We start from the raw sequence: 23,206 nt of genomic DNA, 5'->3' as shown, positions 1-23,206 counted from the left end.
ACAAATTTTTTTTTATTTAAAATTTATTATTACATTTATTCAATTTATTAAATATTGGACATATTTCGGTGAGTTATGCCTAAGAATTAAACAATGTAATGTTTACAATGTAAAATAAATTTCCATGAAAAAAAAAAGTAATGCTTTTTGCATGGAAATATGGAGAGAATTAGAACGCTAGGGGGCCTACGCATATATATTGGAGTTACAAAAATCAAGAGGCAAAACTGTCTTGTTAGCACATAAGTATGCATAGACCCCTTGCATGGAAAATCACTGTTTTACTGAAAACTCTTCATAAATAATAGTAGATGGCCTCTGTACAATGCAACAAATCATTACATTTGATTAGGAAATATGTTGATACTATTAAAAAAAAAAGTGGCATATTTTTGTTGAATTTTGCAAGATTAAAAAAAAAAAAAAGTTTAAGTATAACCATATCAAAAAAATATACACTGGCATTAAAAAAAAAAAAAAATTTTCACTTCATAAAAATGTGGTCATGGGCCACTCTGCTTTTGAGTCTTCACCTATTCAGTTGTCCGATAAGATGGATCCTTGTCACATTGCCTCTATGATTTGGACCCTTCTGTTGTCTGCCCAACAGTGGTGGCCTCTGAGGTTCCTAAAAGGTTGCAGCAGTGACATTGGCCAAGGGGACCAGCCAGCATGTCCACATCTTGATCAGGTTAGGTCATCGCTCATACCCTGATACAGTGCTTGCAGTTTTTTTTAAGCCTTTTGCTTTTATAATTATGGCTTCTGCCCTACTAAACTAACTTTATCTTGAAGTTGCTGTTTGCATATGAGCAAGAATGCCTTACACATGTCAATGCTTGGTCCATTTTTGTGTCCTCCTTTTTGGCCCTGGGACAGGTGTTTTAAAATGTCTGGTTCTATCTCTATTAGAAATGTTAGGCTACGTACACACGTCCAATGGTTCTCGTCCAATAGTCAGCTCAGGGCTGATATCCAACGAGAATCTGGCAGGTGTACAGCGCCCGTCTTCCATCGTCCGAACGACCATCTTGCCGGATTCACCGACGATGGACGACGAGCGATCGTAATGGAAGAAAAGGGGGAAGCACGCAGCAGGGTGCCGCTCCATTGTTCTCCCCCCTTCCCTCTCCATAGAGCAGAACGGTGCTGTATGTACAGCGGTTGTTCATGCGTCGTGCAGTCCTTAATCGCTGGAAAGGATCGTGAAAGAGGGATATTCTAGAGTGGTAGTATACTGAATCCAATAAAACCACGTTTTTCATGTTTCTCAGATTTCCCATCTCGTGATGTATTGAGATCCTCCATAGATAGCTTTTCCAGAGTACTGTAAAACACGCCTTTGCCGCGTTGAGTAAATGTTTAGGTAGAGTTTATGATACTTTTTTTTTTTTTTTTTTTTTTTTTTTTTTTAGAGAAAATGGAAATATGCAGCAGCACCAGTTCTGGTCTACTGTGGATGGAGACATCAGTTAACTTCTGAATGATGTCCACCACCCTGGAGCAAAAGGGGGCCTAAAATATGTGGAGCAAACTGCCGGGTTTGTTCTTACATCTCCAACAAGTCCTATCCAATTGTGGGTACATCTTCGCAGGAACAGTCACAACCCTATACCATCTAGTAAGCAGTTTAACTCTTGAGAGCTATGGATCGAAGCCTTATGACCAAAGTACAGGATTTGCTCCAACTGCTCCGGAGAAAGGGTAATGTTAAGATCAGGTTCCCATTTAGTGACAAATCATAGCCGTGCCGGGGTTGACCCAGTTAATGGCAACTGGTATATACAAGATAATGTACCCCGCATGGGCCCCACTTCTAAATAAAGAGATTAAAAAACTGACGAAGAGCGGACAAAAAAATTTGGTGTAGGGGTGGAGTGGAGAAAACACAATAGTTGCATAGGTCGATCAGACATCTACGCTGGGAAGAAATGTTGCCATTGCAATGTCGTGATTAGCGTGAATGCAGACGCAGTGATAAAATGTGTCACCCGGAATACCCCTGCTTCACGCAAACACGAAACAAAGGATCAGAAATACCAGGTTGGAACTGTGGGTGGCCCAGGATAGGAGAAAGAGGTGATGGATATGTACTCAATCCCGAGGCTTTATTTGTTTGGACGCAGTACGTATAGTCAGACCAATGAATAGGTGAGTAGATACTTCAGAGACTGCATTAGGAGGAGACCACACCACTCCTGTCAGAGGGGCTGGAGACATTGCATCTTCAAACAATACCCATGGCTTCTGTCTCCTGTGCCTGCACCAGTCAACACCCTCGCCAAATGTGTAGCTTCATAATAGAAGACCGGGTCAGGGAATGCTATGTCTACTTTGGTCGTGGGTAGCCTGAGAATTTGCTTGTGAATTCTAGGACTATCCCCACCCCAAATAAAGATAGAGAAAGAGAAACTCCTGCCTAAACTTACATAGCACTTAACGAGATTGGTACACTGGAAGCGTCTGCAATAGATACAAAACCTGAGGCATGGCGTTAATCTTTAACACATTGCATCCACCAAACGCTGCCGATCCTGTCTAAGTGAATTTAGCAATGGAAGAAAATTTCACATCATAACCTGTGATGGCTTTGTGTGGGTATCTTGGTCCCCAAGTAAGAAATTGCCTTTCTTAGCCCATTTGAATAGAAAATATGTGTCGATCAATTCCTGGGAAAGTGAGAGAGATAATGTTTCCGATTTTTGGAGATTAATTTTGTAGTTCGAGACAGAGGAGTAGGTGTTAATTTCCGTGAGCAGAATGGTTAATGTTGTCCTTGGTGAAGTATTATAAAAGAGTAGATCATCGGCATACGCCGCTACCTTCTGATCTTGCTTTTGAACTTGTATTCCTTTATTATTGGGATTATTCCGAATATGTCGAAGGAAGGGTTCCATTAATTAAAATAAACAATAAAGGGGATAATGGGCACCCTTGTCTGGTGCCATTTCTTATTGAAAAAGGATGGGAGAGAAGGCAATTACCTTTGATTTGTGCTGTTGGAGCATAGTATAGAGAAGATATCCAGGCAAGTTCCAGTCCACTCTGTCAAATGCCTTTTCGGCTTTAGCCACTAAAAGCATTGTTGAGGTTTTATGAGAATCGACATAATAAATTAGTTTCAACGTTCTAATGGTGTTGTTGCTTGTTTCATGACCTGGAAGAAATCCTCTCTGGTCAGAGTGGATAGTACCCTGCAAGAGTGGGGTGAGACATCTGGCCAAAATACTACTAAATCATTTCTTATTATTCAATAATTTGCTAACAATAATACATTTAAATAACCATGAAAAATAAAACTGTTCAGTAATGAGTCAAGGCATATAAGCTTGGTTGAAACAAAGAAGTAGCCGGCTAATTTTGTCCAGAAGTAAAATCTATCAGTTACATATTGATTTGTGCATAAAAATGTCTTAATCACCTGGCTGTTAAACCCGACCTTGGTTCGGGGTAAAAACACTTGCAAAAAGTGTTAAACTCTAACTTTTCTCAGTTAAGTGGTTAAAAATATAAACAAACGTCATATTGCAATCCGATTGTCATACATTGTTTTGACAATTGGATTACAACTGAAAGAAAATAGCAGCTCCTCCAGCAGCAATAAAAAATTCTGCTATTGCTGCTGACATCTGCAGTGAGATGTGAAGCACAATGCAGAAATCCTGCATTGTGCTTTGCATCTCTCTGGAGATGCGAGCAGCAGCAGCTCCAGCGTCTGTGTGCCTGTGTGAGCAAGCAGGGACATCCCCACTCACATCACCCCGGGAGGATGAGTCATCTGAGTGGTGATGTATGGGGGTGTGTCTGGGAGGGAAATTTAAAAGCAGATTACAATGTAATCTGCTTTTAAATGGTTTTTACAGTACAAAAACACCACACAACATGAAATAAAAATAAAAGTACATTTTTAATTTTATATTTTATTTTTAGATTACGTTGTCTATTATTTCATTATTTGTTAAAATTATTATTTATTATTATGTATTATTTTAAAATGTATGATTATATTATAATAAATATAATTATCATACCCGGGAGTTAATCCTAAGAATTACAAACCCACAAAATAAACGAAAATTTCTATGCAAAAAAAATAGGATCACTTTTTGCATAAAAAAACTCACAGAATTAGACTGCTAGGAGGGGTTAAGTTGATTTTTGTGTTTTTTTATTTAATTTTATTAAAAGTAATTTTTTTTTTTACATGATTGTGTGTTTCAAACTTTTTTTATATTCATGATATCTACTAGACCCTTGTTCGGACATATTTCTGTAAGTTACAGGTCTACAATTTAAACATAAAAAACAGTGTACCGCTTTTGGTACATAAATCTAGACATCAGTGAAACGCCCAGGTGGTTAATAATGGATAACAAAATAAATTATTGGTTGCTTTCCAGTCACTGTGTCCTGTCATTGTGGTGACAATATTCACTTAACATATTGTGCCAATAGAGGAATCTTGCTGTCACCCTAAAACAATAACTATAGAATGCCAGCCCTCTTCACCAAATCAATTGAAGTTGTTTGTGTTCACATATATACCTGTTTTTTAGCAGGATTAACAATGTTTGTTGTTTTTCCTATTCTTTTTTTTTTTTTTTTTTTTTTTTTTTTTTGGACTATTCGGTTTTTGCAAAAACACATATTGCCTAATGATAGGGGATCAGCTTCCCATGTATAAAGAGAGTAGTAAAACATACAGTTACTTAGCTACTATTTACCTTACTATACATTTTGGTGTGCAGTCAAGCTCAGACTTTAAAAAAGTTTTAGTTCTCTAAAACAATAAACATTTTAGGGCTATTAAAACATATCTGGTAATTGTTTATTTTACTTAATTTAATTTTGTGTTAATTTGTTTTTGTGCATAATTTTCCCCCCCCCTGTAGGAGCGAGTTCAGAAAAGCTTTCCTCACCCCATAGATAAGTGGGCAATTGCTGACGCTCAGTCTGCTATCGAGAAGAAAAAGCGCCGGAATCCTTTATCTCTACCTGTAGATAAAATCCATCCTTTGCTAAAGGTAAATTGAAAAAGCTGTGAAATTATTTTCTAGGAAGGTCTGAAAGCTAAATTAAAGCACTGTGTTATGAAACCTGTATTTAAAAAAAATGTTTTAAAATGGTCCACTTGGTAAAAAAAATCTTGCTTTTTTGGTGTGGATATTGATTTGCGCATTGTGATGTAATTTGGGTCATAATAGACCCTGGTTCTAATAAGAATCTTGGCTGGTATCTCCTATTTATTGCATAGTTCTCCCCAGAGGGTTTTAGTCGGTTGCTCTGCCCGGCTGCTGTGAATACCCCGCCCACCTCTCCCTTGGCAGCTCTATTCTTCTGCAGAGATCTCAGTGAGGCTGCTCTTTGATCAGCTGTCATCCGTTCAGAGGATTGCTGCTGCCGATGAGAGGTGAGCACACACAGTTCAGCTTTCATGTGAAAGAGATACAGGCAAATCCGCCCCCATCTGATAGCACGAGCTGGGATTTATTTAAAAAAAAGCTGCTTGTAAAATGTATCCATTGCTAGAGCTGTGTATGAAGTCTGCATGTTGTTCTGCATCCTCACTGCTCTTTGCGTACAAACCTCCATATCTCCTAAACTGTATGTCACAAAAAATTTTCAGGGTGCGCAGGGGACCCTCATAGATACTAGTTACAATTTCAGCCCCCCAGCTTTAAAGAATTTTAAGATTTGGGGTCACAAATGTAGAAAGTAATAAAAATTTAACTTTGGGGTTGCTGTTTCAGAGGCAAGTGCGCCTTGGAGTCCTAAATTGAAAATGCAAATTGGTGACCCTGGGGCCACTAACATAGCAAGGAGCATTGGGATGGGCCCCTAAATGTATACCTACCTGTCACAAATCTATACCTTATGAAACTACTGTTTGCTTCCCTTCTTTGAACCCCATTTTCTCTGAGGTGGGGGGTACAAAACTGAAAATATAGGTGCAAGTGGCAGACACATTCTCTCCTCATTACTACAGCATCATTAGAACATAAAACACTGCACATCAAAATGGGTTTCCCTGCCCTGTTACCAATGGGGAGGTGTAAGAAACCAAAAATTTAGACAAATGGGGAACATCTGTCGTTAACATCCCCTAAAACTTCATCACTATGGCATCATTAGAACATAAACTCTGCCCACTAAAATTTAATGGAGTTCAGGTACTGGAAGGTTACAGTCATGTGTAACAAGGACAGTTTTTTTTTTTTTTTTTTTAATGTTGTAATGATTCATGGTGATAAAAGGTGATAGCCACAAGTGTCTCCCACTTCCCCCTTTATTTTTGTTTCCCTGTACCTCCTAATTCTAGAGAAATTGGGGTTTGAGGTAGAGATGCAGGTAGAGATGCAGACAGATATATGTAACAGAGCAGGCAGCACATTTTGCTAGGTAGAGATTTATGTTCTCGTAATGCCATAGTATTTACATTTTAGAAAGGTTTAGCCACAAGTGTACCCCACTTGCACCTACAGTTTGTTTCCTATGCCTCCACATGTACCTTAAAAATTTCAAGTCAATACAACCAATGGTTTAGGAGATATGAAGGTTTGAACACAGCGAATTGTTAGGCTGCAGAAAGTGACAAGCAGCTTTTACACACACACACACACACACACACACACACACACACACAGCTGTCACACTGTGCTGCCAATGACATCATTACACATTCTGGATAAACTTCACAGACAGTTTTTTTTTTTTTTTTATAGAATATGGACAGTGATGAGAGGGGGTCACTATCTTGTCTCCATCTGATATCACATGCATGATGCTAATAAAGCATCACAACATTTTTAACATTATATTAAAGCGTGACTTATAGCGTGTTATATAATAGAAAAATGTGTGTTTTTTTGTTTTTACACTTTTTTGGGGAGAATCTCTGCCCTTCAGTCTTTACTTACGTTTCGGTAAAGACCGAAGGGGAAATCCGCGGCCTCCTGGGATATCTGTGTCACATATCCCAAGAGGCTCTGCGCTGCTACTTCTGTGCATGCATCTTCAGAGGCTTTCTTATAATGTAAAAAAAAGTCTTCAATCTCATGCATGCGCAGTGCAAGGCAGCACTGGACGTACAAGTGATCATTAGAGAAGAGGTGGAAGCTGAGCCAGCATGGGTCTGCTGGTCAAATTTTGTAAAAGGATCAAGTGAAAAAAAAAATGTTTTCACAAAAGTTCACTTTAACTAAATAAAGCTTCAGGAGCACAACTGAAGTTAGGCTGACTTCACACTGGCAGTAAGGTTATATTTGTCCATTCCTCATGCCAGGAACCACTGCTGCTTAAAAAACTGCTAGCTCTGAAAAAGCCAGGCACTTACCGCCTGTTACCAATCCTAGGTGCTTACCACTTACCACCTGTTACCAATCCTAGGTGCCTAGCAGTTGCCAGAAGTCACTCAGAAGGGTTAAATGTTTTTTGCTGCTAATATGAACTAAGCCTAACTTGTTACACCACATTCATTATACTATTACACTACTACAAAGGAATACACTCTTAAAACTTAGAACACTAGAAGTTAGGTCACAATACACGGCATAGGACAGTTGTGGCAAAATACATAGAATGGAAAAATTGGATATACTAACAGGGCAGGCATTATAAAGTTTGAACAAAGTATAGGGAGAAGGTGCAACAAGTGTTCTCTATTAGAAGATGTTTCCTAATTTATATTCTGGTGGATTAACCTTGCTTACAGCCTGATGACATTGGTGATTATGACAGATGAATAGAGTTTACTTTCCTAACCAGGCACAGACTGCAGAACAGAAAACTTGAGGTTCTAAAATAAATAAAATTATCCATTCATGGAATCAGGGACTTTTGTTCCCTCTGGTTATATTGGCACCTATAGGAGAACTGGAAACAAAAATAAAATTATGACAGTGCAGAAGAACCTTCCTTTTACCAGTCAGCTTCTGTCTTTAGCTATTGTCCTAGTAGGATTGATGTCTTTTCATAAGCTTTATTGCCCTATAAAAAAAATGTACTCATTTTTTCTAGCATTTTTTTCCATTTAATTTTCATTTATCTGGTTAAACATGGCTTTTTAGTTCAGGCTTTGTTGTTGTTTGTTTGTTGTGGCAGGCAGCCGATTCGCTGTCTGTCACTGCATGCCACACAGGCAGCCATTGGCCTATATAAGGCCAAGGCGTGCTTGCATTTACCACTCCTGACAGAGATTTACTGATAGCATCACAACCTTTCTGTGCTGCTTGGCTTGCTTTGTCAAAGTAAAAAAAAAAAAAAACTTTACTTAGACTGTATCACACTCACACACACACTGGATTGTACTGTATTGGTGCAGTCCTGAAATCTACTGTACTCAGATAGGTAGAGTGTTTTACTGTTAGTCAGTGTGTTACATACACGCAGCCAGAGGCGCAGGGTACCCTCCCTGACTGCGTGCACAGTATCACACCTGTACTGAGAAACAGTCACACAGACGCAGTGTATACTGTAGTATATAGTTTGTATACTGTGCTGCATATTACAAGCGTCACCACTGAAGGAAAGTGCTGCATACAACACACACAGCGCACTTGCATTTTTGGTGTCAACCCCCCCCCCCATAAAAAAATCCACTTACTGTACAAATTTACACTTTGTGAAGCATATTAGCTCCAAAGTATTTTGCAGGGTGTCAAGCCACAAAAAAAGTTTGTACAATGTCTGGCCAAAAAGGAAAGGGCAGCTTTGGCAGGGGTGGCAAGCAAAGCAGTATGAGTTTGTTTTTAGCTGCAGACCCGAGAACAAGAAGCGCTGCTGTTGGTGGTGGGCGTCCATTATTACCACACCATGAACAAGAGGTAGTAGAGTACATGACCCAGCCTGAGTAAAGTGATTGTACCCCCTCTACCCCCCTCAGGTGTCCCAAACCATGATACACCTGTTCCTCCTAGATCTTCATCATCGGCTGGAAAGTCTCGTGTACAGCAGTATGTAGAGGAGTCCCACCGAGGGGTTGGAGAGGGGAGCTACAAGCATTCCTTCAAGATGCTCAGTTGTTTCAGTCATCTGACGAAGAGAGTCAGTTCACGGGCTTTCCCCCCACTTACTTTTCACCCGAACACTAAGCCAGACAAGCCAATTCAAACTGGCTCCAAAAGGCTGCTGCTTCCTTTCAGCACATACAGGGAAACTGTCTCTTCTGATTATAATAATGATGATGTCGTTGATCTGACATGGGGCGAACAAGGAGATCATCATAGGCAGGAAGAAGATGAGGAGGAATAAGAGGAGTAGGAGGTTGCAGAGCGCCCTCAAAGGGGGAGAGGGAGGAAGGAGGGTAAAAACTGCCCACACTCTGCAGTCTTCATGTACCAGTGAGGCAAATCATAGTTGTCCATCGTCGGAAGCCGTCACCACAACTATGCCTCAACAACCGTGGACCGCCACCACGAGCACCAAGCTCCAGAGCACCTTTCGGCCCAGTTAGATGTTCGCCTGTGTGGGCATTTTTTTAATGTCCATAGTGATGACAACACTATAGTCATCTGTAAACTGTGTGCTCCACACTTGAAACGAGTCAAAAAACCAAAATTGGAACAAGTTGCATGAGCACACATTGAAAAAGCCACCACCCGGTAACCCGGCGGGAACACCTGGTCAAAGCACAGAGCTCTGTGCGACCACCTCAGCCCAAGAAGCAAGTTAAAACTGCTAGATCTTCCTCCGCTGCCTTTCCTCTTTCTGCCACCAAGGTTACCCGTTCTGCTGCCAGCAATTTGAGTGGGGCATGTAGCCAAGCATTACCTTTTTCAGGCTCCACCAGCAGTGAGCAGGAGCCCCAACGCAGATCAGCTGCTGTTTGTCACATTGCTAGCAGTCAAGACCAGGCATCATTGCCATCACCCACACCTTCTACCCCATCGTCCAATCTTTCTGTGGTTAGCATTAGCAGCATCCATCCTTCCATCCCCCAGGTGCTGGAGCGCAAGAGGAAATATGGCCTAAATGACCCCAAAACAAAGCTAATCTCTAAACTGGCTGGTGGACTCCAATGCGTTCCGTTACGCATTCCCCTGCGCATTCCCTCTGCATCAAGAGATGACGTTTCAAACATCATTTCGGACATGCGTGCCTACTAGGCATAGTGCACCCCAAATCCAGGAAGAGGAGAAGGTGGAAGAGGATGAGGAGGACATTGCAGGCATGGGAGCAGGAGAGGAAGGGGCAGAGGAGGATATTGAGGGTACATGGCATCCATCCACCCAAACACAAGGCAGCATGTTCCATGGATGACAAGACCAGGCGGAGGAGGAGGAGGACGACCCTGTGCTGCTGTTCGACCCCCAGGAGTGTGGGTCCAGAATTACCTCAGCTGTGGGAACTTTGGGCCACATGACAGCCTTCATGCAGGAGTGCATAGCTAAAGATCCACGCATACAACACATGGAAACAAAGACTGACGACTATTGGATTGCTACATTACTGGATCCATGTTACAAGCCTGAGATACAACAACTCATCTTGCCCCAACACAGGGGACCTAACATGCAGCACTACCAAGAAGTGCTTGTAAGGGACTTGTGCTCAGCCTTTCCAGCTGCCAGCAGCAGCAGGGATCCCTATGGCAGTTCCACCAGCCATGGGAGCCAAACAACTACCTTAAGCACCATGGGTGGCAGCAGCAGTAGAGGTCGTCTAAGCCAAACTATGCAGGCTTTTTTTTTTAGCGGAAGCAAGCCGCCAGTCGTGCAGTAATTGCCAATGACACTCAGCAGTGCTACTCAGTCATGGTGCAGGAATACCTGAGCTCTACATGGGACATCTGCAGCCTGCAAAGCCCTGACCAACTGGGCTACTGGGTATCCAAGCTTGAGCAGTGGCCGGAGCTGGCAGAACATGCCATTAAGATCCTTGCCTGCCCAGCTGCAAGTGTTTTATCTGAAAGGGCGCTCAGTGCAGCTAAAAGACAAGTTGATTCAGCTCTTCTCAGAAAAATGTGACCAAATCACTTTTTTTAAAATGAACAAAACATGGATCGGCAAGTAATCCAACAACCCCGCTGCAGAGTGAACTGATTAGTCAACTGCTGCACGACCTTCTGACACCTTGATGGGAGGAGCACATTTACAGCCTTCTGCATCTTCTTCCACTCCTTCCCCTCGTGGCCCTCTACCTCTACTCTGTCTCTAAAGGCCTATAACTTGCAATGTAGCTGTGTAACTGGCTAATTTTTTTTATGGAGCACCTCCCTCAGGGCCCTCTGCCTCTATCTACTTTAGGACCTATATCACTTGTAACGGAGCTGCGTTTTATAATTAAATATTTGTATTTTTAGTAGAGAGATACAGAAATGTTTCTGTCCTTTTTGATAGATAGCAAATGGTATCAGAATTAAATATCTGTTTTTATTTTTACAGAAAGACAGAAATGTTCCTGGCTTTTTTGATAGATAGCAAGTAGGATCAGAATGAAATATCTGTATTTTGTATCGAAATACAGACATTTTCCTGGCTTTTTTGATAGGAAGTAGGATCAGAATGAAAAATCTGTATTTTTTTACAGAAATACAGAAATTTTTCTTTTTTTTTTTGATAAGTTGCAAGAGGTATCATATTTAAATATCTGTATTTTTGGGGGAGAAATAGACATTTTTCTGGCTTTTTTGATAGATAGCAAGTAGGATTAGAATGAAATATCTGTATTATTTGGAGAGAAATACAGATTTTTTTTATTTTGATAGATAAGTTGGATTAGAATTAAATATCTGTACATACATAATACAGAAATACAGAAACTTTATGGTTTTTTGGATAGATACCAAGTGCCATCAGAATGAAATATCACTATTTTTTGTGGATAAAGTTTGACATTTTTCTGTTTTTTGTGATAGATTGCAAGTGGTTTCATAATTTAAGATACCTCTTGCAATCTATCACAAAAAACATAAATAAATTTTTTTATTGATAAAAAGCACAGATATTTTTATTAAGATATAGCACTTGGTATCTATCCTAAAACCCATTAAAAATTCTATATTTCTCTACATAAGATACAAATATTTAATTCTGATCCCACTTTGCTATATATCCCCAAAGCCATAAAAATGTATGTATTTCTCTCCAAACAATACAGATATTTAAATCTAATAGCACTTGGTATCTATCCAAAAGGCCATAAAAATTATATATTTTTCTATAAATAATACAGATATTTTATTCTGATCCCACTTTATCCCCAAAGCCATAAAAATGTATGTATTTCTCTCTAAACAATTCAGATATTTTAATTCTGGTAGCATTTGGTATCTATCCTAAAACCCATAAAAATATATGTATTTATCTGAAACAAATAGAGATATTTACCTGTGATAGCACTTGCTAGATATCCACAAATGATAAAAAAATATATGAATTTCCCCGCTGATTCCACCAAGCCTGTTCCCTTTTATGTGGTTTCACTAGATAGTAGGTATGGACAGTGTGAATTTCGTTCATCCATTTATGTCTCCAATAGCTACAGCTTCAACACTGTCTATAGAGGTGATGACCTCTACCTCGAATGCAATCCTTGCTCCGTCACCGGGCCCACCGCCGCCTCCTCCTGCTGTTACTAATGCTGCCGCCTGCCCAGTACCCAGCTCTAGATGCCAGATACTAATCAGTGTTCTCCCCAGAAAATTTTTCAGCCAGGTGGCATAAAAATGTAGCCGGGTGGAGATGATTTATTTGCGTGGCTAAGTTAAAGTGGGCGTGTATAATAACAATGACATGCAGATTTTATCAAAGATAGGCGTTTATTACTTACAACAACTTTAGTTATAATAGCAGTGGACACAACTGGTTACCTTTTTGTTGCATACATCCATGTGATTTTACATCCAGCAACAATGCAGGAGAAACTCAGAGCCAGGATGGAGGAAGTTTGTCATTTACTTCATTGCATACCTGGTTTTAGATGTAGTGCAGCAGATTATAGTGGTGCCTGCCACCATGTCATCATGTGGTAATGCCCACATAATATGCTGGAGCCTCCAAAACTGAAAGAAATAAAAATCCAGTAAATGAAAGGTGTGGGCCAAGGATAGCACCACAGAGGTTGAATGGATCCACAGATGGAAGTGAATGGTTCCACAACGGTGAACAATTCCTCAAGGAGTGAGCATCTCCAAAAAAGTGAATGTTTCCACAAGGGTGAATGGCTCCAAAAACCCAAACTGTTCCACAAGGGTGAACAATTCCATAAAAAGTAAGCATCTCCAAAAACTTGAACGGTTCCACAAAGGATGTGAACAATTCCAAATGGGGTAAACTGCTCCAAAAACCTAACTGGTTCCACAAGGGTGAACAGTTCCACAAAGGTGGTCTGCTCCAAAAACCTGAACAGTTCCACAAGCATGAGCAGTTCCAAAAACTGGAACGGTTTGACAAGGGTGAACAATTCAAAATGCGGTAAACTGCTCCAAAAACCTGAAGGATGAACAATTCCACATGGGGTGAGCTGCTCCAAAAACTTGAACGTTTCCACAAAGATGAACAGATCAACTATGTAAACCTTACAGAATGCTTGATGCAACTGCCCACTCTTGTTTGGCATTGTCATAGTTCAAAACAGAAGGAGTGTCATTTTTGGAGTAATGATTAAAGAGTATTTCAGCAGACTCACTTGGATCGTGAGTTTCTGCATTGAAATATCTTTGAAAACTAGAGATGATTGGCATATCTGGAAATCTCACATCCAGGTGTTTGACAACTTTCTCAATATATTTATCATAGATTTCAGATTTGAATGATGTTACATCACTTTGTGAATAAACAATGCGAAGATCTGACCATCTGAATTTTCAAATGTGTTCCAGGGGTGTCTTTCAATTCCAGAATTGCCAGTTTTGTGGCCTGCAAGGTTGGCTGTATTTCAGTAAGGTTTACATCCTGCCTTTGCCAAGCCCTAGACAAGCTAGATAACACAGGCAACACATCTGAAAGCATCATCAGAGAAGAAACAAAACTGTATGTTTTAATACATATGCTTAAACCTTCTGCTGTGATGTCATTTCGTTCAGTGGCCTCCCTTTCCAGTGCAGCTATGACACTGATGATACACTGTTCTTAATGATTGTACTGCAGTGTCGTGAGACAGCCATCTAGTATCAGTGGCCATTTTCAATTTAATTTGAGGAATGTTCAGTATTTTTTGGATTTTGATTAAACCAGCCATTCTAACAGCGGAATTTTGGAAAAAATAAAACAGCTGCCCCAATATATCATTAAGTTTCATTAGGTATGGTACAGCAGCTGCTGCTTGGGCACTTGCAAGGGCCAATCGGTGGTTCACACAATGACAGTTGAATAAGTCCAGCAGTTTTATCTTAAGTAGTTTTGCTACTACTTTTTGCCTCCCAATCATAACAGCTGCCCCATCTGATCTTAGTCCAACAAGATTGCATGTTTTCAAGCATAGATGGTCAAGAGTTTCAATCAATGTGTTGGTAATAGTCTCAGCTTTGCCATCAGTCATGTTACAGGTTGATAGGAAACTAACCCTAACTTCTTTAGTTAACTGGCCATATTTAATGTAAACAAGTAACTGTTTTACAACTGAGATGTCTGTGGTTTCATCACAAAGAATGCTGAAAAAGTTATCAGAATGTATTTTTTTCAATATGTCAGACCTAATTTCTGATGCTAATACATCCAGCAATTCTTGCATTATTCTTTCAGAAGTATAGTGAGCATTTTTACAAACACTGAGATGTTGTATAAAAGAACAACCCATATCTTTGCAATGTTCCAATAACTTTTCAAACAGTGTTGTATGTTGCAACTCATTTTTCGCCAGCCAATACATGGATCTCAAAGCTCCTACAAAGGCTTCTCATTGTAAGTTATATAAAACTGATACACCTAATTTGACCTATACCAGTTTGTTCCAGGACTCACTTTTCCAACAGAACAGTAGAAGACTCAATGTGCATTCTACATTTTTCATGGTCCAACAAACTTTCTTTTTGAATTCTTGTGCATGGCACAGTTACCCAAGTTACCTCCTTCTTTGGGGGATGCTTGTTAGAATATTTCATGCACACAGAACACCACATACCATTATCCTTGACCATCAGCCAACTAAAACTTTTTAATTGATTCCTGATGAGCGGTGCTTGCCTTTATTCTTTTAATTTGGCAGAATGTTTTCACAAGGAAATTCATTTGATGGACCAGCCTCTAATTAGTCGATTTCAGAAATTAAAAAATCTGTGCCTGATGTAATACTTTCCTTAGGCTTTGGTGTTTCCTCCTGGTCCTTTTTGAAAAATTTGAGAAGTGTAGTTTTCTGATTACTCTTCTTACTCATTGCTGGTGTCACCTCTTTCTCCCTCTGTCCTTAGGTTAGTTCCCTCACTCAGTCTCTTCTGATCTGGTTTTGGTCCCTCCAGTGCCCGCTGTGGTTTTTTTGGTGCAGGCGTGCAAGGTTAAGGTTAGGGCACTGATGAAATGCACCAAGCCAGCCCACCAGATCCTGTATGCACAGATGAAATGCACCAAGCTAGCCCACCAGATCCTGTATGCACAGATGAAATGCACCAAGCTAGTCCACCAGATCCTGTATGTACAGATATTTATTTATATATATATATATATATATATATATATATATAATTAGATTTTCTATCCATGAATGCTCACACTGAAGCACTGGTTCTTAAAGAACCAGGGTCTGCACATTTAACAGCTGACAACAGTAAGCGGTACTTTTACTACTCACTTCCATTTCTAATTATTTCCTATGGGACTGCTGAAGGGAGAAACTACCATGTAGTGTGTCCTGAATGGCAGTGGTTCCTAGAGTGAAAAAGTGGTAAACACACTGCAACCTCACCACTAGTGTGAACCTAGCCTAAAGTAAAAATAGAGAAAACACCAATCCCTATTTTTTTAAAATACCCATTTCCTGGTTTATATGTAAGCAGTACACACTAAGGGCAGGTTCACACCAGTTGTGCAATTTTGCAAGCTCAGCCATTTAAATAGTCCAATAGACCAATAATCTATGAACTGCTAAGGGGTGGGGGGACTACTAATATCCCACCCTTATTGCTGGTCAGAAGGTCCAAGTGGGGGCCAGGGCTTACAATGCCCACCTGTCATCGGTCTAAACGGATGACAGCAGGGCAGGAGCAAGCCCATCGTCATCCGGTTGAAAGTTCACAGTAGTGATGAGAGCAGAACATTAGCAGTCCTGCTCTCATTGCTGCCTATCCGATCCTAGCGATGAAAGCGGGACTGTCACTGCCAGTTCTCATTGCTGCTTATCCGATCCTAGAGATGAGAGCGGGACTGTCACTTCTCGTTTTCATCGCTGCTTCTCCAATCCTAGCGATTGATTAGCAGTCCTGCTCTCATTGCTGCTCAGCAGATGCTTGAAGATGAGATTGCGACTATCGGGACTAGGTCAAGACGATAACAGGGCGGGCGGCCCAGGGAAAAGTGCCGGGTGGCACGCCCGGTAAAAACCCCCTGGTGAGAACTATGCTAACGCCGTCCACGCTCCGTCTCAGAGCCCACCGCCTCCTCCTCCTGCTGTATCTGATGCTGCCGCCTGCCCAGTACCCAACTGTAGATGCAAGATACTAATGCCGTCCACACTTGGTCTCAGAGCCCACCGCCTCCTCCTCCTGCTGTAACTGATGCTGCCGCCTGCCCAGTACCCAACTGTAGATGCAAGATACTAACGCCGTCCACACTCCGTCTCAGAGCCCACCGCCTCCTCCTCCTGCTGTAACTCATGCTGCCCCCTGCCCAGTACCCAATTGTAGATGCCAGATACTAATGCCGTCCACGCTCCGTCTCAGAGCCCACCGCCTCCTCCTCCTGCTGTAACTGATGCTGCCACCTGCCCAGTTCCTAACTCTAGATGCCAGATACTAACGTCGTCCACACTTGGTCTCGGAGCCCACTACCTCTTCCTCCTCCTGCTGTAACTGATGCTGCCGCCTGCCCAGTACCCAACTGTAGATGCAAGATACTAATGCTGACTACGCTTCGTCTCAGAGCCCACTGCCTCCTCCTCCTGCTATAACAGATGTTGTCGCCTGCCCAGTACCTAACTCTAGATGCAAGATACTAATGCCCTCCACACTTGGTCTCAGAGCCCACCGCCTCCACCTCCTCCTCCTGCTGCTACTGCTGCTGTCCCCGGCCCAGTACCCAACTCTAGATGCAAGATACTTTTCCGTCCACATTCCGTGTCAGAGCCCACCGCCTCCTCCTCCTGCTGTAACTGATGCTGCCGCCTGCCCAGTATCCAACTCTAGATGCAAAATAATATTGCCGTCCACGCTCCGTCTCAGAGTCCGCTGTCTCTTCTTCTCCTGCTGTTACTGCTGCTGCCTGCCCAGTAATCAAATCTGGATGCCAGTTACTAATGTTGTCCACACTCCGTCTCAGGGCCTAATGCCTCCTCTTCATGCTAGATGCCAGTTACTAATGCCGTCCACACTTGGTCTCAGAGCCCACTGCCTCCTCCTCCTCCTCCTCCTGTAACTGATGTCACCGCCTGCCCAGTACCCAACTGTAGATGCAAGATACTAATGCCGTCCACGCTCCATCAGAGAGCCCACCCCCTCTTCTTGCTGCTGTAACTGATGCTGCCGCCTGCCTATTACCCAACTCATTACTATTACCCAACTGGGAAGTGGGACAGCAGTCTCTCTGTATATGTCGGGGGGATGAGATGGGAGACACCGGTATGTGTAACGGGAACCGGGAGGTCCTGGATGACCACATTGAGCCATGAAGTTATTCAGCTCAGCAGACGTCCGGAGGCTTCTCCACAACAGGTATGTGGCCGCCCTGGGAGACTCCATTCAATGATCTGTCAACAAAGATCTTGTGAAAATACTGCAGAATGATGAGTTTTGGACTGAGAACCAGCTGAAAGGGAAGTGTGAGATGTCATTTGCAAACGACACGTTGGGGGATCTCTGGGTGAAATGCAGAATGGCATAACTTACTGCGAAGTGTGTCATTACAGAATCAACCACCACCTTGTACGGTTCTATTTCCTGACCCGTGTCTCTTCGGAGTAGAGAGTGTGCTGGCCAACTTTGAACAGCGACCTCAGCCCGAGGTTGTCATCATCAACTCGTGTATATGGGATGTTATCGGGTATCATGAGCAATCACTGGAAATGTACAAGACCAACCTGGACTACCTGTTTATTCGGCTCACCGAGGTTCTGAGCCCCGAATGTCTGGTGATATGGAACATAGTCATGCCTGTTGGATTCAAAGCTGGTGAAGTGCAAGAGTACACAATTCCTAATGTGCGCTGGGACATCATGGAAGGGAATTTGTACATTCTCACAGATTTGCTCCAATTTGATGTGATTGACATGCTCTTTCACTTCGGCTGCGCTTCAGGGTTAAAGATGCCACCCACTTGAATAAGCTGGCTCATCAGAAGTATACCTGCATCCTGATGGCTCATATTGATCAAGCTTGGGGCGTGCAGCAGGAAGAGGAGGCAGTGGGCTCTGAGATTGAGCGTGAACAGCATTGGTAACTGGCATCTAGAGCTGGGTACTGGGCAGGCAGCAACAGTAACAGCATGAGGAGGAGGCGGTGAGCCCTGAGACAATGCAAGGACGGAATTAGAGGTTAAGGCCATCACCTATGGGGACAGTGTAGAAGCTGTAGCTATTGGAGACATGAATGGATGAACGAGATTCCAATCTGTTCCTACCTAATATGTAGCGAAACCACATGAAAGAGAATGTGCTTGACAGAATCATCGGGGAAAAAACACCCTGTTGAGCTTGAGTCTAGTCCAGCATCTAGAGCTGAGCGTTGAGCAGTGGGCAGGCGGCAGCAGTAAGAGTAGGAGGAGTAACACAGCCATCCAAACTACGTCTCAGGGCCCCCCTGCCACTGTTGGGACAGTGGGAATCTCGTTCATCCATTCATGTCTCCAATTGCTACACCTTCTACACTGTCAATAAAGTATTATAGCCTCAACCTCTAATGCCGTTCTTGCTCCAACTCAGGACCCACCTCCTCCTCCTCCTCCTGCTGTTGCTGCCACCGCCTGCCCAGTACCAAGCTCTAGATGGCAGTTAACAATGCGGTCCACACTCCGTCTCAGGGCCTACCGGCTCCTCCTCATGCTGTTACTGCACCCGCCTGCCCACTGCCCAGTACCCAGCTCTAGATGCCAGACTAGACTCAAGCTCAGCAGGGTCTTCTTTCCCCACTGATTACGCCAAGCCCGTTCCCTTTCATGTGGTTTCGCTACATAGTAGGTAGGGACAGATTGGAATCCTGTTCATCCATTCATGTTTACAATAGCTACAGCTTCTACACCGTCCATATAATATAGGTGATGGCCTCAACCTCTAATGCCATATTTGCTCTGTCTCAGGGCCCACCGCCGCCTCCTCTTGCTGTTGCTGCTGCCACCTGTCCCTACTCCTTTCTTAAAGTGGTATTACAGACATCTAGGTGGCATTGATGATACATTACACCCAGCTCTAGATGCCAGTTGCCAATGTGGTCCCCGCTGTGTCTCAGTGCCCACCGCCTCCTCCTCCTGCTGCTGCCGCCTGTGGGTTGCAACTTATAACAGAGCTATGTAACTGGCTAATTTTTTGACTGAAAGACCCCCTTCAGGGACCTCTGCCTGTACTCTGAAGCCCGTGTATGGCTTGTAATGGAGCGGTGAAATCTGGTGGCTATTTTGTGGACCGGAGGAACCTCCTCGTGGCCCTCTCTGCCTCAGAGACCAGTATAAAATACGCCATGTTCCCTTGACCGCCCCATAAAATGGCCTTGACAGCAACATAAAAAAGCCTTCCTTTTTTTTTTTTACTTGTACAGTGTTGTGCAGAGCTTGGGGAGTCTTGACATGTCTTTTTAAATGTATTTATAGGCTGTAGAAGCTCTACACAGTCCCGAAAAACAACCCAAATTTTTCCCCCTATTGACTTTAATGGCATTCGAATTCTATGTTCGTTCACCCGAATAATTTTGCTTTATTCGACCAAATAGCGGTCGAATCGAATAGTGAGCTATTTGACCATCACTAGTCATGACATGCTGCTGATTCTGTTTAATTGAAAATTCAAATTAGTAGTGTGGAGTTCATTTAGTGAAGTCATTCATTCTTTGAAAGAACAGGTAAAGAAAGACAGCATGTTGATTATAGTGCATTTCCGAGTGCATTTGAGTAAAATGGGTCGTTCCAGACATTGTTCAAAAGAATAGTAAACATTGATTAAAAAGTTGATTAAAGAAGGGGAAAGCAAAAGAAGTACAGGCAATGATATGTTTCTTAGCCAAAATGATCTCAAATGCTGTAAAATAGCAAACAAAACCTGAAAAATTTGGAAAAAAACAGAAAACTACTATTCAAATGGATACAAAAATCGTCAAAATTTCAAAGATTCAGCCAATGATCCGCACCAGCACAAGAGCAGCACGCATGTCAGCTGGTCAGGACTGCATTCCTACTCTTCAGTAACCACAGACTCACTCACCTTATACTGTTGTGCCTTTAATTACACTTTCCATGTGTACCCTCTCTTAAACAACACTGCCTTTTTAGCCCCAAATGTTGGAAGCCTTCTCATATTAACTAGGTAGAAGACTTATGTATAGCGCCCTCCAGGGCCCAAACTGTGCTGCTTGGGACCACAGCCTGTTATGGTGGCACACCAGTACTGTAATGTAATGTATTGTTGTTTATGAGCTGTATCACCTATATCAATACATGTTTGTTTTTATTCTAATATTTACTAAAGGGTTGGCACACTGTCCCCAAGGACACAGAATCTACTTTAACTCTAAACCACCACTTACTTTTACCTTCCAATATTGACAAGAAGCCCCCACAAAGTCCCAAATGTTGAAAACAAGATTTGCCAAAGAGGTACAGTTTCCCAAAGAACAAACTGACTGGCCTAAAGAGAAAAAGTGCAACATTTTGTGGACTGATGAAAACAAGATTGTTCTTTTTGGGGCCGCAGTTTGTCAGATGACCCCCTAACATTGAATTCTAGCCACAGTACACCATGAAGCGTGGTGGTGCAAGAAGCATGATATGGGGATGTTTCTTATACTATACTTTTTTTCCTTCCCCTGGATCAACTATGTTTATAGGATTCTATCCTATAATTTTTGTTTTTTTTATAATGTTGTTTTTTGTTTTTTTTCCTTTAGAGGTAGAAAAAAAGGGTGTAATTTTTTAACAGTATTCATAGCACAAATGCAGTAATGTGCATTAAATATGGGTTGCAGATAACTGATAGATACAGACAGTGACACATGTGGAGCAGAGGACCCTGCCTCAAAAAGCTTACAATCTAAGATGTGGAGGAAGTAGCACACATTGGAGCTATTTATCTTTTAATTTGGATACAGAAGGGATCAATTTGATTATATCAAAATACATGATGAGGTCATGTTGCCACATTCCGAAGAGAAAATGCTCTTGAAATGGGCGTTTCAACCGGACAAAAACTCCAAATATGCCAGCAAACAAGCAACGTCTTGGCTCTAAACCAACAGGATTGCCCCTATGGAGTGGCAAGCCAGATTGTTGATGCTTACTCGAATAGAACATTTGCACAGTGATATGAAAAATGCAGTTTCTGAGACAAAACCAAAAAAATGCAGAAGTGTAATGTAGTCCAATCATCCAGGGATGGAATACTTGTTCACACGCACTAGTAGTTGGTCAATTACATGCATTGCAGCCTGTGTAGCAGTTTTCAGAAACAGTGGTTATACAACTAAATATTCAGTAATTCAATGAAAAGCAGAAATCGTGAATAAATTCAAATCTTGAAAGATTTTTTAGTTTATACAGTAAACGTTTTAGTTCGTACAGAAGAATGCATGTAATGCTATTTTTTTTTTTTTTTTGAACATCCTAAAATTTCCCAACTTAATGAATAGGTAACACAAATTTGAATTGGTTTTCTTCATGTTTTGATTCGGAATAGACTGTGCAGTGTTCCCAATGCATTTGCATGTATGGAAAAAAATGCTAGTCTATAGGGAGTTTGAGCTTTATTCACCTTTAAACACATTGCTACTATTGTGAACACAACTATATTTTGTTTATCACTTATTATTTATCTGTTTGTTATATTCTTGGTATAGAAAAAAATTGCAATTTTCAGAAGTTAATACAGATAAAGTCAATACTACATGTACATCATGAACATCCTTTATATCAATGACAGACATACTTACATACTTAAGTTGTAAAAAGACATGTAATGGAATTAAGTCCATACAGGATGTCTATAATCTACAAGTAGACCTGTATGGCAAATGACATTTAATATTGAGAAATGTAAAGTTATGGGAGTTAGCAACATGCATGTTTTTTACTGTCTAGGGGGAATATGTTTTGGGGAGTCAAAAATAGAAAGGGAATTGGTTCTAATAAATCATAGACTCAATATCTAAAGCTAGAAAAGTACTTTCTTGTATCAAAAGAGGAATAGACTGCAGAGATAAAGACATATTCCTGCACAAAGCATTGGTCAGCCACATCTGGAATATACAGTCCAGTTTTGGGCACCAGTTCACAAAAAAGACATTGTAAAATTGGAGAGAGTGCATAAGAAGGGCAACTAAAATTATAAAAGGAATGAAAGAACTGGGCTTCGAGGAGAGAGTAGCTGAACTGAAACTTTTCTCCCTTCAGAAGGGACATTTAAGGGGGGATATGATCACTTTGTATAAATAAATGGTTCATATAGAGAACTCTCTTCCCAATTATTCACCTCAATATCATTACAATGAACAAGAGGGCACTCTGGAGTCTGGAGTAAAAGAAGTTTAAGCTCCAGATAAGGAAGTGATTTTCACTGTAAGGTCTGAAAAAAATGTGGAATAGGCTCCCTCAGGAAGTAGTTTCAGCAAATACTATAGGTTGCTTTAAGAAAAAGCTGGGTGCTTTTCTTAGAAGCACAGATTATAACTGGGTATTAAAGCTTTTAAGGAAAGATTACAGACTGTTGATGCAGGGAACATCCGATTGTCTTATGGAATCAGAAAGGATTTTTTTCCCCTGTTGGAGCAAATTGTACCAGGGTTTTTTTGCCTTCCTCTGGACCAACTATGTCTATAGGTTTTTTATATCTGTTATATGTTTATTTCTCTTGTGAACTTGATGGACTTATTTTTTTTTCAACCTGACTTACTATGTAACTATCCCTCTCTCACTGTGTGTGTGTGTGT

General features: G+C 41.4%; 1 protein-coding gene across 5 annotated transcripts in view; it reads left to right on the top strand.

Moving 5' to 3' along the window:
• SOS1 (SOS Ras/Rac guanine nucleotide exchange factor 1) overlaps window positions 1-23,206 on the top strand; it is a 221,379-nt gene that overhangs the window by 80,180 nt on the left and 117,993 nt on the right. For 4 of the 5 annotated variants that reach the window (XM_072409143.1, XM_072409140.1, XM_072409141.1 and 1 more), the window contains one exon: window positions 4,893-5,024. The exons of the other annotated variant lie outside the window; for it this stretch is intronic. In XM_072409143.1, the coding sequence (XP_072265244.1) occupies window positions 4,893-5,024 (132 nt within the window). The remainder of the gene's footprint in view (window positions 1-4,892; window positions 5,025-23,206) is intronic. 5 annotated transcript variants of the gene reach the window in all.

The sequence above is a fragment of the Pyxicephalus adspersus genome, chromosome 4 (genome assembly GCF_032062135.1).
Source record: "Pyxicephalus adspersus chromosome 4, UCB_Pads_2.0, whole genome shotgun sequence".
NCBI lineage: Eukaryota > Metazoa > Chordata > Amphibia > Anura > Pyxicephalidae > Pyxicephalus > Pyxicephalus adspersus.
The sequence above is the reverse complement of the archived record's forward strand: the minus strand, read 5'-3'. Positions and strand labels throughout refer to the sequence as shown.